Below are 15299 nucleotides of genomic sequence, written 5' to 3'. Positions count from 1 at the left end.
AACTTGCCTTATCTAGAGAGATAATTTGTTCTTACTGTACAAGTTGTTTACTTGAAGTACCTTTGGCCATACAGACCTTTTGGATGCATTGTAACTTGGATATTGCTGCTGCCAGCATTTGAGTATGTCTGTGCTGGTTTTGGGAGTGACTTCAGCCATGACTGAATTGTTATTTTCTGCAAATCAGCCAAGTATGATCTTAAGTTATTAAAATATGGATCTTATTAAATTATGCTAAAAAGCTTCTGTAAATCTTTACATATCAGAAATTGCCATTTTCTTCACAGTGTTGTGTGGATCATTCCATGGCAACACTAGCTCTAACTGCTGCTTTGAATTAACATAACTGACACTGTGCATAGCCCTGGATCCAGGCTTGCTGACATCAACTCTTTTGGCATGGATTCAGAGAAGTAAACAAAAGACAATCAGTGTTGAGTTTGGCATAAGTAGCAAGTCCACAAAACTGCCAAATCCTTCTCAGTGTATTCATCCAATTAATCCCATTGATTTAGGACATTTACTTAAGTGAATAAAACATTCTGTATTTGGTCTTAAGAGTTCTTGTCTTAAAATTTAGGTTTTCTAATGAATTAGTAAACACATTCTTCACTCATATTGAATTTTTCACGTTTTTTCATGTTGTTCCTTTGTAGAAAAAAATGAATTCTGAAAGCTCAACACTTACCATAAGTAGCCCTTCTGTAATAAGCCAATGTGCCAGAGGAGGACTGGAAGAAGAAAAAGTTTGGTAAGCTTTACTTCTCATTTCCTAAGAGGTTAGTAAACAGCAGTATTGGGAGATGTAGTTTTGAAATAAAGTAAATAAATACATTTTTTTATTATAACTTTGCATTAATTTTGTGTTATTTAATGAGAGAAGGAAAAAGGGACTCAGTTTTTTGTCTTCGTTTTGAGTATTAGCAGATGCCCATGGACAGGGTGTCATGGGGGCTGGGAAATGGAAAAACTCCTGTTCACTTCAACAGTTGTACTTGTGGAATCTTTCACATATAGCAAATGTCTTAATCTCCCAATGCTGCTGCTATGTTTATGCAATGCTGTTACTAGTTCCCTGCAGTACTGTACATGGTTGTGGTCTCCTGAGACTTGTATTCTGAGAGACATGACAGTCGATAGTTTGTACTTATAAAAAAACAAAACCAAACTAATCTGTACAGGAGAAAAAAAATACTATGATGTTCAGTGACAGATCTGGACAAATGCTCACACTTCAGGACAAGGCATGTGTGAAAATTGCCACTGACCATGCAATATTTTAGCACCTTTTTTGGTGTTTTCATGAAGGGAACAGGGTGTTGAGACTCTTTCAGCTGTGTTAATGAGAGTCTTCTATTAAGAGCCTCTAATTTCACTTGCTGTTGTTCACTGGGATTTAGGCACATTGTTTATTTGCAATGTAGAAAACAACAAAATAAGCTCGTAACAGGAACTTTTACTGCCTCATAGTAGGTTTTGGTAATGTTGACTAAGATAGTGGGAGAGTACAGTTTGTGTTATCAAGTATTACAGTATCATGAATAAATGGTTTGATTTGTTACAAGTGTGTAATTGTCCTTAGGGAAAGTGGTGGAAAATAGCAGATCTTACTTGTCTACTAGTCTTTGATTTGCCTTCAGTCATGTCTGTCCTGCTACTCCCTTTCCACACCCAATTATCATCTATATTGTTTGTGTACACTAATCTACGGTTTCTTTGACATGCATTTTGTTGTACTTGCTAATACTTCATTAAACATTGCCTTCCTACAATTTTTCACTAAATTAATCAGAGGTTAGAAAAGTAATTGTTCTCTCCTTCATGAATTATATACATGTTTATATTTTATATCCTAGGGTGCTTAGGAGTTCTAATTAGGGGATAAAACAGATTCTTCTTTTTTAAGGCATTGTAAAATTACTGTGGGATTTGATGTTAAATATCCACAGTTCCAAATGCTCATCTGCAGGAGCAGACATACAGTGCTGAATTACAAGGAGAGAAATATTTTAGCCAGGTTTAGGTGTGCTTTGTATATTCTTAAGTGTGTTTAAACCTGTGTAGCAACCAACAGTATCACTTTTGCTTTTGTTAGCTTCTTATTTTGTAACCCAAAATCTTGTTTGTTAAAAAGGCCATCGTGTTTGCAATCAATGGAATTTTAGTGGGTTTTTTATTTCAGAAGCCAAGTAGTGGTCTGGTGCATATGTGGTATAATGAGTGCAAGACTTGGCTATCTGTACTATCTGTGGCTCAGCTATTACTTCTTGGAGGCAGAAAATACAGTGGTAAAAGTTTTGTTCAGTTCTATGTGGAATAGTTGCAGTTATCTGCAATTTTGTTTTTTCCTTTGTATTCTGGGGTTTTGTGTGTTATAGAACTGAATAAACATGATTTTTCTCAGCCTAATAATGTGCTATGTTGCACTGCATTACTGCGTCATGTGTTTATGATAGCTTTTTCATTGTTTGAGTCTTGAAATGTATTTACATTCTTTATGGGTTCTCTGTCGTTTGTTTTTTGGTTTTTTTTTCAGGAAAATGTGACTGTCAGTAAGGACTGATGTTACTCACAGCAAGATCAGGAACGTATACTATTAAAAGTATGCCGTAACAATGTAAATTATTCAATCCAGTCAAAAGTCTGTATAACGCAAAAGCCCTGAGCAGGGCCTTATCTAGCATTTGGCTATTGCTTATGATGCGTGTAAAAGGTTTTGGTGTTGGCTAAGACCTTATATTCAGGCCCCCTACAAACAAGGGAGGAGTAAATGATTGACCAATGGCAATTTTTACTTACAGCCAGAAGGCAAAGTTCTTAATCTTTTTCCTTGAATTATTACTAAAATTTGAACAACCTAATGATATTTTATTTTTAAACGTGAACAACAGGTTGATACACTTAATATCAAGGAATTAATATTATACAACAAACTTGTGGTGGAATTATCCACATAACCTTGGTACCTTGTGAAGCTTTCTCAAGTGCTCTAACTGAATTTGTTTGCATAAATGTAGTTGGATACTTTTGCTCAGTCAAAGTGTGGTGCCTTTGTTCGGGTGAAAAGTATAAATAGTTTTGTCTTGTCCCACTCCTGAAAGTAATGTTTAATTGTCTCACTCTGTAAGTGACGATTAATGACTGCCAGTGAATATTTTATTCTCATAAATTCTCTACTGGATGGTGTCCTGTTTTAAAGTTGCCATAAATACTTTTGTCATGATGTATTTTTATATTGGGGTAGAATAGAGGAGAAATTATAAAATGAAAGTAAATAATGCACTAAATTACTTTTTTCCCTCTTACAGAAGATGGTAGTGTAACTTTATAGAACATGAAGTGTAACTGGTCACACAGCACTAACTAGCTAGAATTTCGAAGTTCATGGAAAGGCATGCAAAAGGGAAGAACTATCAATCTCAATCTCCCCAAAATACTAATCGGTATTGGGAATTCTATGGTTTAACTACTATACTGACTATGAAGAGAACATCTGAAATCTTTTCTGCTTTCTTTCTCCAGAGCTAATACCAGAAAAGAATGTAATATGCTAAGATGTTAAAAAGTTTCTGGGGGAAAAAAAAACCACAAAACTAACAAAAAATACAAGAAGTGTAGTTTCTATTGAAAGTTTGAATTTCAGAAGTCCCTGCTCTATTCCCAGTTACCTTGTAAAGCCATTTACAAATTCTACCATTCCTTTTCATCAGTGTTTTATGTCTGCATAGTTTGTACCTCTGTGAGATAACATTAATTGAATTCTCAGATCTGCAGTGCTTGGTTGCTTCTGTTGATTTCCTCACTCCCCAGTATACACAATCAAGATTATAGCAACAAAAATATGCTATTAGTAGTACTAGCATGACTGGCACCACAGCGAAATTGATGTGTGAACCAAACTAAGCAGTTCTTGGTAAGTGTGAATACTAAGAAATGTAGCTGATCCTGTTGATCTTATGACCATTCACTCTCTAAGCTAGTATTGAACAGCATTTGAGTAAATAAAGGCTTGAGGACCTTGAAATTCTAGAAGCTACTGATTTGGCACATTCTCAGTTTCTGAATGTTGAAAATTGGAAGAAAGGAATTAAAAGATAAGGAACAAGTGGGAACTTTGTCTATTTGTCTATGCTTGCTATGAAAGCTGCTGGCTGGCACATTGTTTTTCATAACAAATGTGCAGGGGAATTGGAAATTTTCCAGTTTTTGTTATTGTGTGTGGATTTAAAATGTGCTTCCTCTAGGCTGGATGAAATCTTGCTAGTCACTTCTTTATCCTTTTTATATAGGATTAAACCAGGAAGTATTTCAGCTTTTTAAAGCTGATAATAGAAATTTGGGGTTCTGGCTCCCTCTCATTACTAACTTTGTGGTGCTTTGGCTTTCCATATCTGTCTCCAAATAATTCTGCCCTGTTGCTTACTGAGTATGCAATGCGGTCCTTTTTCTTTACTAAAGTTTGCCATAAATTTTAGAGCAAATCTTTCTGAGAACTCTGTGGCATATGGAAATAATTCTATAAATCGTAAAACTAACGGAACAGGTGTTGTTATATGTAGACTACAGCACATTTTGTCTGTCATTGTATTTATAATTTAAACTGAGTTTGGGGACAGAAGCATCTTTAGATCTTGTTTGATTTTTGTCTTCTGCAGTTTCAGCTTTTCTTTACAGTCTGAAATGGTAATATTTTTGTAATCTATAAAGGCATGTGGGTACTGGTGCTGATCTTGGCTGAGAGCAGTGGTGTGCAAATAACAATGTTAAATATCTTACATGAAACCTTTAATTTGGAATCTGCCATCTTTGAGGAGTTATGTGCTTCATGGGGGGCTTGATTTACAGTCATGCTTCTGCACTAAACTATAATAGAAGAATAACTTGCTTTCTGATAAATTTATTCTAGAGAAATGGACAATTTCTAACTTATTTTGGTGACTTGGAAAAGGGGAGCTATTGAAACTCACCTGTATAGCAAGAAGGAAGACAAACTGAGATACTGACCTTGGGTATTACTGAACTTAACTGCAAAACCAACTCTGTAATTGCATATGTTGAAAGAGAAAAGCTTACTGTCATGTCTTAGTGTGTATACAGGTTGCAGAGAGATTGTTGGGATCTCTCTCCTAACACTGGCTGGTGTGATGTGTGGCACTGGTTCTTATCATGCAGCTGTGGCTGTGCAGCCACTCTGAGATTGGGTCAGCTGTCTGCCCTATGTGTGGCTGTCTTGTCATGCTGAAAACACCAACTCTGCAGGAAGATGCCATGACATTTTCTCACAAAATTGGAAGAGCCTACTTTTCTGGCTCAGTATCCACATAAGTCCTTCCAGCACAGTGTTGTCTATATGAGGGCTAGATACCAGTACAATGCAGTGCTCCCATTTAAAGGGATGTTCTACAGAATGGACAGAGAGAGGTAAAAAAGACCATCTTTATGGGCCTGTCCTTGGGATTCTGTAAGCCTATCCTGTAAATTCAATGTGTTGAGATTTTGAGGCAGGAAACCAGGTAATACAATATGGAAACCCAGAGGTTCAGGGATATATGGACTACTTAATTGGTCTTGCACATCAAAATTCTTAAAACTAGACCAGCACTAGAAGGAGGGATGTTGACTACAAGAGTGAGTTTATGGTATGCTCCCAGGTGTATATAATCTATATAATCCAATATTCTGTCCTTTAGTCAAGTATATGCTGTTACCTCTGATTAACTCTTTGCCAGAAACACACATTAAGGAGTAAAAAGTTGTGCACTGTTCTGTGTTCCAGAAAGAGATGTCCTTCGGGTGTTTCCACTTCCTTTTTAAATGGTCCAATTTAATAACTGAAAAAGAAAACAGAACCCAAACAATAGTCTTCTGTCTCTGATTTTGAGTAGGTCACTCAAGACTACACCAGGGATTCACTTTTCTGGTTTTCTTCTACCAGTAGTATTTGAAGTGCTATGCTTTTCCAGAGGGTGGCTTCTAGCTATGAAACCATGGTGCTTGCTGTGTTTGATAATGAGATTTTGAAACTTATATTCAGTAACTAAAGCCTCTCAGGAGATGAGAGAAAAACAGGCATTGATAAGAAGAAAATTAGTCATTTTAGCCCAGATTTTGATTTTCCACCTTGACAATCCAGACCTTACTAAAATGACTTTCATGGATCCCAGTTCCTTGTGCTTCTTAGTTTGAATTTTTGATCTGAGTAATTAGTAGCGATTAGTACCGATTCCTACGAGTAATTATTAGTGATTTGCTACTAATTACTGTCACCTTAGTGACAATCATAGATAATTCCCCAGAAAAGCTTGTGAAAGCTAAAATAAATGCAACCTTTTGTCTTTTGCCCAAGTCTTAATATCAGATATGACTGAAGACAGTAGAACTCCTCTTGGTTTTGGGCTCTTTACAGAGTTTGTAATTTAAAGTCTTCACTGAAGCCTCACACGTAGTTTGGTGCTTAGCTGTTTCTTTCCCTAGGCAAGGGATGTGGTATATTGTTGGCTATAATTAGGAGCAAAGTTGTTACTGTTGTTGTCTTTGGGGTTTTTTGTTTGTTTGTTTGGTTGGTTTGCTGTGTTTGTTATATCAGGACCTTAGGAATGTGAGCTAGATCATTGTAGATACTGTAGGTAGATGCCTCTGTTGTGCCAATACTGTATTGATCCATTCTGTTAATTAAAATAATTTTGTTTAAATATAGTTTTCCCAAAAGGAGCTTAATTTTTATTTTAGTAATTTTATATGTAGCACAGCCCTACAGATAGGTGCAACTCGGAGGGCAAAATCTGCAGTATTGGGTAGGGCACAGTGCCCAAGTGATGAGGGTTCACAGGGTTTGACCACTGTAATGGGATGTCTTTACCAAAACTAGTGGGTTTTTATCCTGAAATGGTAAAATAGAGTTATATAAGGAACAGTAATCTCAAGAAAATTGACCGAATTTCATCCTTACCTTTTTAATTAGTTAATAATTTAGAAACATTAGCTTTATGCGTCAGTGTTTCTTCTTGATCTTTGTGTTCTGTTTCATAACTGGATGCCGTATCTGGTAGGCTTGTCTTCTAGGGTTTGGTAGAGCTTCATAAGTGAATATTACTATTTTAAATTATTGGAAAAAGATTCCTGGCTTCAAAACCATATATACAGTATGCAGTGGTCTGCAAAGGAAGGAAGTAGTTTCATGTAGTGAGTATTGACTTCAGTGGAGCACTGTGAAGCCCTAGGAATTTATAGAGCCAACTGAGGAATGATATAGGTCTACTCTGAAGACATTTTTCTTAGAATTAGGTCCCTGTTGTTGGTTTTGAAATACTGTCTACAGTGTATCACAAAAAAGTTAAGTTTGATCTAGTGAAGATACTCAGGTTAGTTTAATACTGTGAACACTGTGCACTTCTGTTGTCTTCACTGGGACTAATTCACTGTAAAATTAACTTGTGTATTATTAAAAGAGTGAAATTTAAAAGCTTCTCCACTTGAAAAACTGCCTAGAGTGCTGAAGGCACTAATGCATTTTGTTTGTGTGCTTCTGGCAGTGTATTTTCTTTAGGGAGGGCCCTGATTTATATCACAGATGATGATAAAAACCAAAACAAATCCCCAGAAAAAAAGGGAAGCAAGGGGGGTGGGGGGAAGAAATCAAAATACTGGGGGGCAAAAAGGCAAGAAATGCAGGTTAGCATTTGAAATAAACAAGTGTGCAGGGTGGAAGGTGAGGAAAGGAAGGTAGATGGAGGAGGGAAAGCTTCAGGCTTGTTCGCTGCACTATCAAGCTTTCCAGAAAGCAAATTAAGTGCATATACATATCTGTGCAGCATTTCTATTGCAACACAGTCTGTTTAATCCATAGTGGTTTTGGCTTACTGTGGCTGAGCTCTGATCTCAGTTGTGAAGTGCTCTCTCACTTTTGTAATTCAAAGTTCTTAACAGCTGTTGCAGAGCTAAACCTATCTTTAGTCATTCACTTATTTAGGATTCACCAGGCTTGCAATTACACAGCTAGCTTGTAATGTGATTATATTTAATAAGGGAAAAAGGTTCTACAGTGGACTCGTGCCTTACTTACCAGATCACTCTCTGAATACTTGGGTTATGATAATGTCTGTTGATTATTGTTTTATCTGAGCTTTAACATTTTTAAACTCTTTGGTATAGCAAAAGTAGTTATTCTGGGGTATTGTGCAAAATATATTTTGAGTTGTTTGTTGTTGGGTTTGTTTGGCGTTTTGTTTGGTTTTTTTTTTTTTTTTTAATTCATCTGCTATTTAGGAAACAAATAGCAGGGTCACCTGAGATTAAAAAGCTGCTTGAACTGACATGCCCATGACTGTAACATGAGTAAAAGTAATGCAGGAAAGCAGTGGTGAGCAGCTGAAAATCTGTATTTTCATTATGAGTTAGTATGTAGATGCTATGTGGTAGATACTTACCTTAATGCATGTGGGTTTAATCATACAACCTTTCTTTCTTAATGAGGATCAGAACAGGGTAGCTGATTGCTGCATACTGTAGCTCACAGACAGACAACTACTCAAAGCTGACTCCTAACTTGTGTGTGGGAAGTAAGGTTTCGTGACATATAAATCATCACAATTCTGTTGTAGTTTTTGCCAACTGCTAACTGATGAAGGAAGAATTAATGTGTCTGGAATGAGTGTGAGAAGACAAACAAGTTGAACAACTTTCCCTGTTTCTCCTATATCCTTGTTCAATCAGTAGAAATGAGTCATCCTGCAGAACTGAACTGCAGATGTTTGTGATTACAAAAGGCACATACATGTTTGGAGAATACAAGGTTACAGTGTTTGCAGAAAGGAAGTCCCATAAATTGCAGATTAACACTTTAGAAAGCTATATGAAATTAATACTATTTGCAAGAGGCCTTAAATTAGTTGTTTTCTAGTAATGTCTTATTTCAAAGACAGGACATGCTCTTGTTAGAAAGCTTAAGAATATTCAGGATAGTTAGCATAACCTGTTATGACAGACTATTTTAATAAAGCAGATAAATATCTACAAAGTAGATTTAAAAAAAGTCATTTTAATCTTACTTAATTTTCCTGATTTATTTAATGTAATTCTCTGCCTGCAAAAGGAGGAGTAGAGTGGAAAATTGGTGTGAAGGATTCATTTGCATTGAGACTTGCAGGCTGAGAGCCAGTCCTGTAAAGGAAGTGGATGAAGATCCGTAAGAGGATGACTCATATCAGCTTTTATCAGCTTCTGCACACCCAGGAACAGTGACAGATGAGAATGTGCTGAAATAGTTAACGAAAGATCAGTCACCAGCTGCTGACTTAAGTCTCCTGCACATGAAATGGGCTTTGTAACTGAGGAAAATACACCCCAGAGGCAAGTACAAGTTTAAGCATATGTTTAATCATCAGTGTTACAAAACTCGGTATGGATTGCATTTCCTCATCCTGGACGGGATCAAGAAACTCCTGATTGCAGCATTTAGGAGGAGAAAACAGCGTTGGCTTGCTGGGTCACGCAAGATGGCAGCCGTAACCCAGAGCTCGGGAAGGGTGTTTGCTCCACCTGATCAAGGAGCGAGTTGCTCTGGTGTCTCTCTGGTTTCTGGTGGGGGTTCTTCCACCTTTCCACCCCATCCTTTGCTTTATTCTGGAGCTGCATAGCAAGATGTGAGCAGAGGTGAGAGTTACTGGTGGTTGTTTCAAAAGCCACCTTTTACTAGGTTAAGGCTGCTGCTTGTAGGTGATATTCTGTTGGTATTCTCTTGAGACATTTGCTACATGCTTGGTTATGACTATTGTATTCTACTTTCTTTTACACTGTTATTAGAGCTGTGAGTCTAGGAATTTAGAAAAAAACATTTCTGAAATACCTAATTGGTTCCAATTCTATGTCAAGAACCTTTTACCCAAGTAAAAGATAACACCATCTTTAGACTGCTCCCAATGGTATTTTGTTTATAAATGTGTGTTAGTGAACAGGCTAGTGACATGGCTTTTATATTCTGATGTACAAGTAAATGGAATATTTACAAATACTGCATAGAGAGTAGCATATATTTAGTTTTTAAAGATCTGAACAATGTTTAAAAACCTGTAACTTTTAGTTATTTTGTGGGAATATAAAAATCTTGCTGGTCCACCTGTCATTAAAAGTCTCTTCCTTTCTTCCTGCTCAAGCATACTGCTGGTACCTACTAAAGATATTAAAAAAAAAAAATGAATGTCACTTTGTACTTCCTGTGTGGCAGTTACTTTCTTGGCTGAAACAAGAATCACTGGAACTGAAGCTAAATCTGTATGGCTGTACCTAAAGAACCGCGCTTTCTCATTTTGGCATGTTAAAGGTGTTCAAAATTTTTTCCCCTTTGTGGGTGAGAGCAGAGTGAGCTGACAGGGTGCTAAATAACACAGGCAGGTGATTAGGCTTGACTCACCAGTGTAAGTAGCTAAGTCACGCTGGAAAGGAGCCTCAGTGTCCTTAACTCAAGTTTTGGTCATTTCCAAGTTGAAGTTATCATTGTAGTGGATGAGAGATTTGTCTTCAGTGCAGTCTTGCAAACAGAATAAATGAATTTGCAGAATTTAGAACAAGTATGGAATTTGTCATCTGAGTTGTTTTTTCATGCTGTAGAGTCTCACCGTGCGCATCATATACTGTGGATATATTGCATATTGCTACATTTTCTTTTCCTTCTCTATTACTTTATGAAAAAAAACCCAACCCAGCAACCCGCAGATTGCAGAAATAGTGGAAAATTATTTGTAAAATATAAAGCATGTTAACAAGCAAAGTAACATCATAATCTCCTTTATAGTCTGTTTCAGTGATGGTCAAAACTTATGGCAATAGCAAATTAACAGCAATAAACAGTGTTATGTTTTTAGGCTGTTGTAATTCCCTTAATTTCCATTCAACTACCAAAATGTTTAACTGGCTAAGTAAAATATGCAATGATGTGATGCTTAGTCATAAACAATAAGCATTTAATATATACAGAAACTCTTATGTGGTATAGAAGAGCTTTTAACTGTCTGGGTTACTCATTATCAGTATCTATCCAAATCGTCTACAAATCTCACCATTAAGAGCTGCCTTAGCACATCCCCATATTTGATGCACATATTATGCATTTTATAGGAAAAATGCTGCTATTTAAAGATCTTCCTCGGATGGGTTTGATCTGTACTGTGTATGGTATTACAACATCTAGGCAAGTAAGTCTTGAGCAAGCTAACGGAGGAACAAGGTAAGGTTTTCCTATTTAAGGAAAAGGTAAGGTTTAAAAAGGCTTCAGGATATGACATTAAACAGATGATACTGGTAGTACTTATGGAAGAGAATCAAATCCATGTGAAGTTGACTGTTCCTTGCGGAGTATGGCTCTATTGCTAATCAGCCCCATTGCCATTAAACTGCTCTCAGTACTTCAGGAGCAATTTTCCCTTCAGGGACCCCTTACTCATTCTGGGCAGCTGCTTACCACTTAACTGCAGTGTGTTTCAAAACACCATTTCTGTGATAATTAAAGTTTTGCAGGCCTTTGTAAGCAATTATATATCGTACAGGTTTCATTACAGCTGTGTTAGCACTATCACCTCTCTGGGCCCAGAGAGGTGCTTTACCTGGGGTGGAACAAAGTTGTTAACAGAGGCGTAAGTTGATACTTGATTTAAATCTAGTTGCCACAGTCTCTTCAATCTCATGGTGTATGTGAGATTTTTGGGTGTGCGTTTTTCTGGTTGGCTGGTGGTTGTTTTGGAGGGTTTTTCTTTTTATTATCTGTACCTATGAATCAGTTTAATGCTTTCTGGTTTTGTTTTTAAGTAACAGTTAACATGAGTTTACATTCCTCCCTTGGCCAGTACCTTTCGCTGTTTAGTAAAGGCACCCATGTTCAGTGGAGCATACCAGTTTTGTTGCATTCCATTACAGAGGGAGTATGTTTTATTTTTAGGCTGATTTAGAAAAAGCAAGAACTCTTAAGCTCACTGAACAAATTAGAGATTAAAAAAAAGTCTTCAAAGTAAACTGCAATAAAATACGTAAGTACATACATACGAAATGTAGAACTGTGAATTTCTGCGAAGTAATTTGAAACATCTTGATTTTCTGAGTGGGTGCACGTGCCTATGTGAAGTGTGGCTGTGACATTTATTTTTCTAATGTAAAAAGAGAATCTCAGTGATCCCCCATTGCCAGCCATCTGTTTCCTCTGTGCTCACCCTGCTTCTTTTAGAGAAATTCTTGTCCTTGTTCATGACGTCCTTTTCACTAAGACTTCAGTATCAGTTCTTATAAACAATCTGTTATTACTTTATACACTTGGTCAACATGTAGTACAGTTAAGCTTCCGGTTAATACTCTAATACTAATAATAAGACAGTTGAACTTTTATTCCCACCCCCCCAAAAAGTGATCATATATTTTTAGTTATTTCTCTGACTGTAGAGGGAGCTGGTGATAAAGTTTTCAAGGAAAATAAACACGATGTTTCTATGGGAACATTTAAACATTGTTGTATTTGGAAACAAAAAAAAAATCAGAAACAAAAGGCTGATTTTGAACTTGGTCTTTCCTTGGGGAGGGAGAGGAAAGGCTGGAAAATGCATGAATCAGTGAAATAAGCTTCATTTTCCTGCGGGCTCTGAAAATTTCTATAGATGAATGTTTGATTTGAATATGTATTTTTCAAACTAAATACAGTGGGTCATCTGCAAATCTCTCAGATATGGAAGATCACTTTTCTGTAATAAGTTGTCATTACATTGCCTTGTCACTACATAAGGAAATACCCTAACAAAATTTGTAGATTTGTTCTGGTGTGGGAAAGAAAACCTGGGCTAATGCTGATAGCTCATATTAAGGTAATTATGAATAGAAAACCAGAATATGTGGCTAAAACAAGAGCATTGCAAAGTACTGAAAAATGTGCAAGTATTTTAGAATATCCACTTATTTGTTATGATTAAGAACACGTGTTTTCTCTGACTGTGAACTTCAATATCACTGTGGGAAGTATAAATGAAAATTCATAAATATTAGCCTAATCTCTTGGCAGGAATGTAGGTACTGTTTCCTGCTGTATCATCAGCTGCTCTGTCATGTTTTGCACTCAGTAGTGAAGGCCAGAAGCTGACTGTGTTGTACCAGCTGTCTGGTTAGTTATATCCTCAGTTAAAAAATGGATTCTCAAACTGTCTTTTAAAGTGAATTCAGTTACACTGCTCCTCTTGTCCTATCACTTCTTACTTGGGAGAAGAGACCAGCTTGATTAAAAGAAATACTATTAAACACAGGGAGAGGGGAATTTAAAGGGAAGGTTCTCATATCCTACAGTGGGAAGGCTGCTTAATACCTGCCCATTCAGAATCTTCCCGTTTTCTGCTTACCGGAGTAAGGGAGTTGTGAGAAAATTGAATTTCTTTTGTTATGTTTTTTGCCATCAGAATTTTGCATGCGATTGAGGGAGTACACAGTAATTTACAGACAGCTCATGGAGCACGGTGGCAGTAAGGTACCTGCATCTCAGGTTTTGTATGGTGCGCAGCAGGGGGCTGTATTTACCAACTGGATGTGAATAGCTGGTGGTTGGGGTTTTTTTTTTCTGTGGGGCTGTGACTCCATAGGGTATTTAATTTAAAAAAATGTATAGCGCTTTAATTCCATTTCGATCTCTCATGTACTGATGGTTGTCCTTTGTTTTGGAGGAATTAATATTACAATACTTGAGTTCATGGTATTTTTTTCCTTATCAGTATTGAAAAAGTAAATTCTTCAGTCACCTGAACTATTTCTTCTTTTCCTCTTTGAAGGTTATTCCTGTGTGAATTTGCTCATAGTATTTATGTGTGCTGTGTGTGTAAGACTGGACTGTGTCCAGCAGTGTCCTTCACATTAGTATGTGTGCTTTATATAGTTTTCTCCTGTCAGCCTGGAGAGGTCTCTCTTACAGCTTCTAAATAGCCTGTTTACAGCAAGACAACTGTGAAATGTCCCCTCATTCTGTACACTGCAGTTTGCAAAAACTGTGTACAGTAACTTTGTGGTCATAAACAGAGTAATAGTGTCTTATATTCCTCTATTGATGTGGCAGGTTCATGCAACTGAAGCAGCTGTCCCTGCCTCCCTGGGAATACTGTCCATGAATGTTTGTTCTGTTTGTTTTTCTAATAAACAGTACAGCTAGGATGTGATCATGTTTTTCTCTTTCCATGCCTCAAGCCTTTCAGCAACTGAGTTCTACCTACAGAAACATGTAATTGTCACAAACAGCAGATAGGAAGATTGTCAAAGGACTCTAGAAATGTCAAAATAAGTCTTTTAGATTCTTCTGTCCTTATTTAAAGGAAATGGCTTTGTGTTAAGTTACATCGAAGATCTTGAGTATTATTTCCTTGCCCGTTGCAACTCAAGCTGATCTAATCAGAGATCCAGTTAATATATTTTTGCCCAGCAAGGAATCTGTGACTTTTTTGCCAGAGTGTTGGAACTGTCTCATCCATCATTAGATCACAGTTGATCTAGGTTTTGCATCTGCTAGGTGAATGCATGAGGATGGTTAGTAGCCTGGTGAAACAAGCTGTGTTTCCTCTGAGGAAACTGCTAGCCCTTTTTCTCAGCCTAATCTAGCAACTTAGAAATTGCTCAGGTAAACAAAACAGAGCAAAATTTGGGATCAGGATGAATGCTTATGGTCTTAATTTGTTACAAAATTCGTTACAAAATGAAGTGAAAATTTTGCCAAAGCGCATGGATTTCTTTGGTTGCCAGCACTGACTTCTGATGAAAAATGCTTGGTTATTCAATGTATCTGTATTTATTTGAAAGTCAAATATCTAGAATTTCAGGTTCCTTACAACGACTTGTAGACTGATATTTCTGTGGGAATGGGAAGGGTTTTGTATGAAGCTGTTGTAAAGATGTCATAACATCCACTTTTTATTATGTTATTGTCTATTAGACATTGTAATCTAGTGTGCAAAGACTTACACTCATGATATCAGAGCATCATTACAATAAATGTCATCTATGGTAATTTAATGCCTTAATATTATTTGAGCAATCAGTTAAATCTCAAATGCACTGTAGGGCAAATTTTTCTTTGCTGAGGCTTCTTCTCAGAGTAGAACTCATTCATTACAAGTGTACTGTAATGCTGTTCTACTAGAGCAAAGATGTAACTGTTTGAGGTTTCCGTTTAAAGACAACTTAAAAGTACTGCATTGTTTCTTTTCTGCATTTTCTTTTCCCGGTGCAGTTGAGTTTAGCATGCTCATTTTAGAGCTCTTTGTTTACGTATCACACGCAGTGTTAGATTTCTTTGT

The 15299-nt window shown here is 36.8% G+C and overlaps 1 protein-coding gene across 5 annotated transcripts in view; it reads left to right on the top strand.

Annotated features, from left to right (window-relative positions):
• Window positions 1–15299, top strand: part of ARHGEF3 (Rho guanine nucleotide exchange factor 3) — a 117958-nt gene that overhangs the window by 12873 nt on the left and 89786 nt on the right. For all 5 annotated transcript variants that reach the window (XM_065687413.1, XM_065687410.1, XM_065687411.1 and 2 more), the window contains exon 2: window positions 657–751. In XM_065687413.1, coding sequence (XP_065543485.1) covers window positions 663–751 — 89 coding nt within the window. In that variant the 5' untranslated portion in view covers window positions 657–662. The remainder of the gene's footprint in view (window positions 1–656; window positions 752–15299) is intronic.

The sequence above is a fragment of the Lathamus discolor genome, chromosome 7 (assembly GCF_037157495.1).
Source record: "Lathamus discolor isolate bLatDis1 chromosome 7, bLatDis1.hap1, whole genome shotgun sequence".
Lineage (NCBI taxonomy): Eukaryota > Metazoa > Chordata > Aves > Psittaciformes > Psittacidae > Lathamus > Lathamus discolor.
This window is presented reverse-complemented; position numbering and strand designations above follow the sequence as displayed.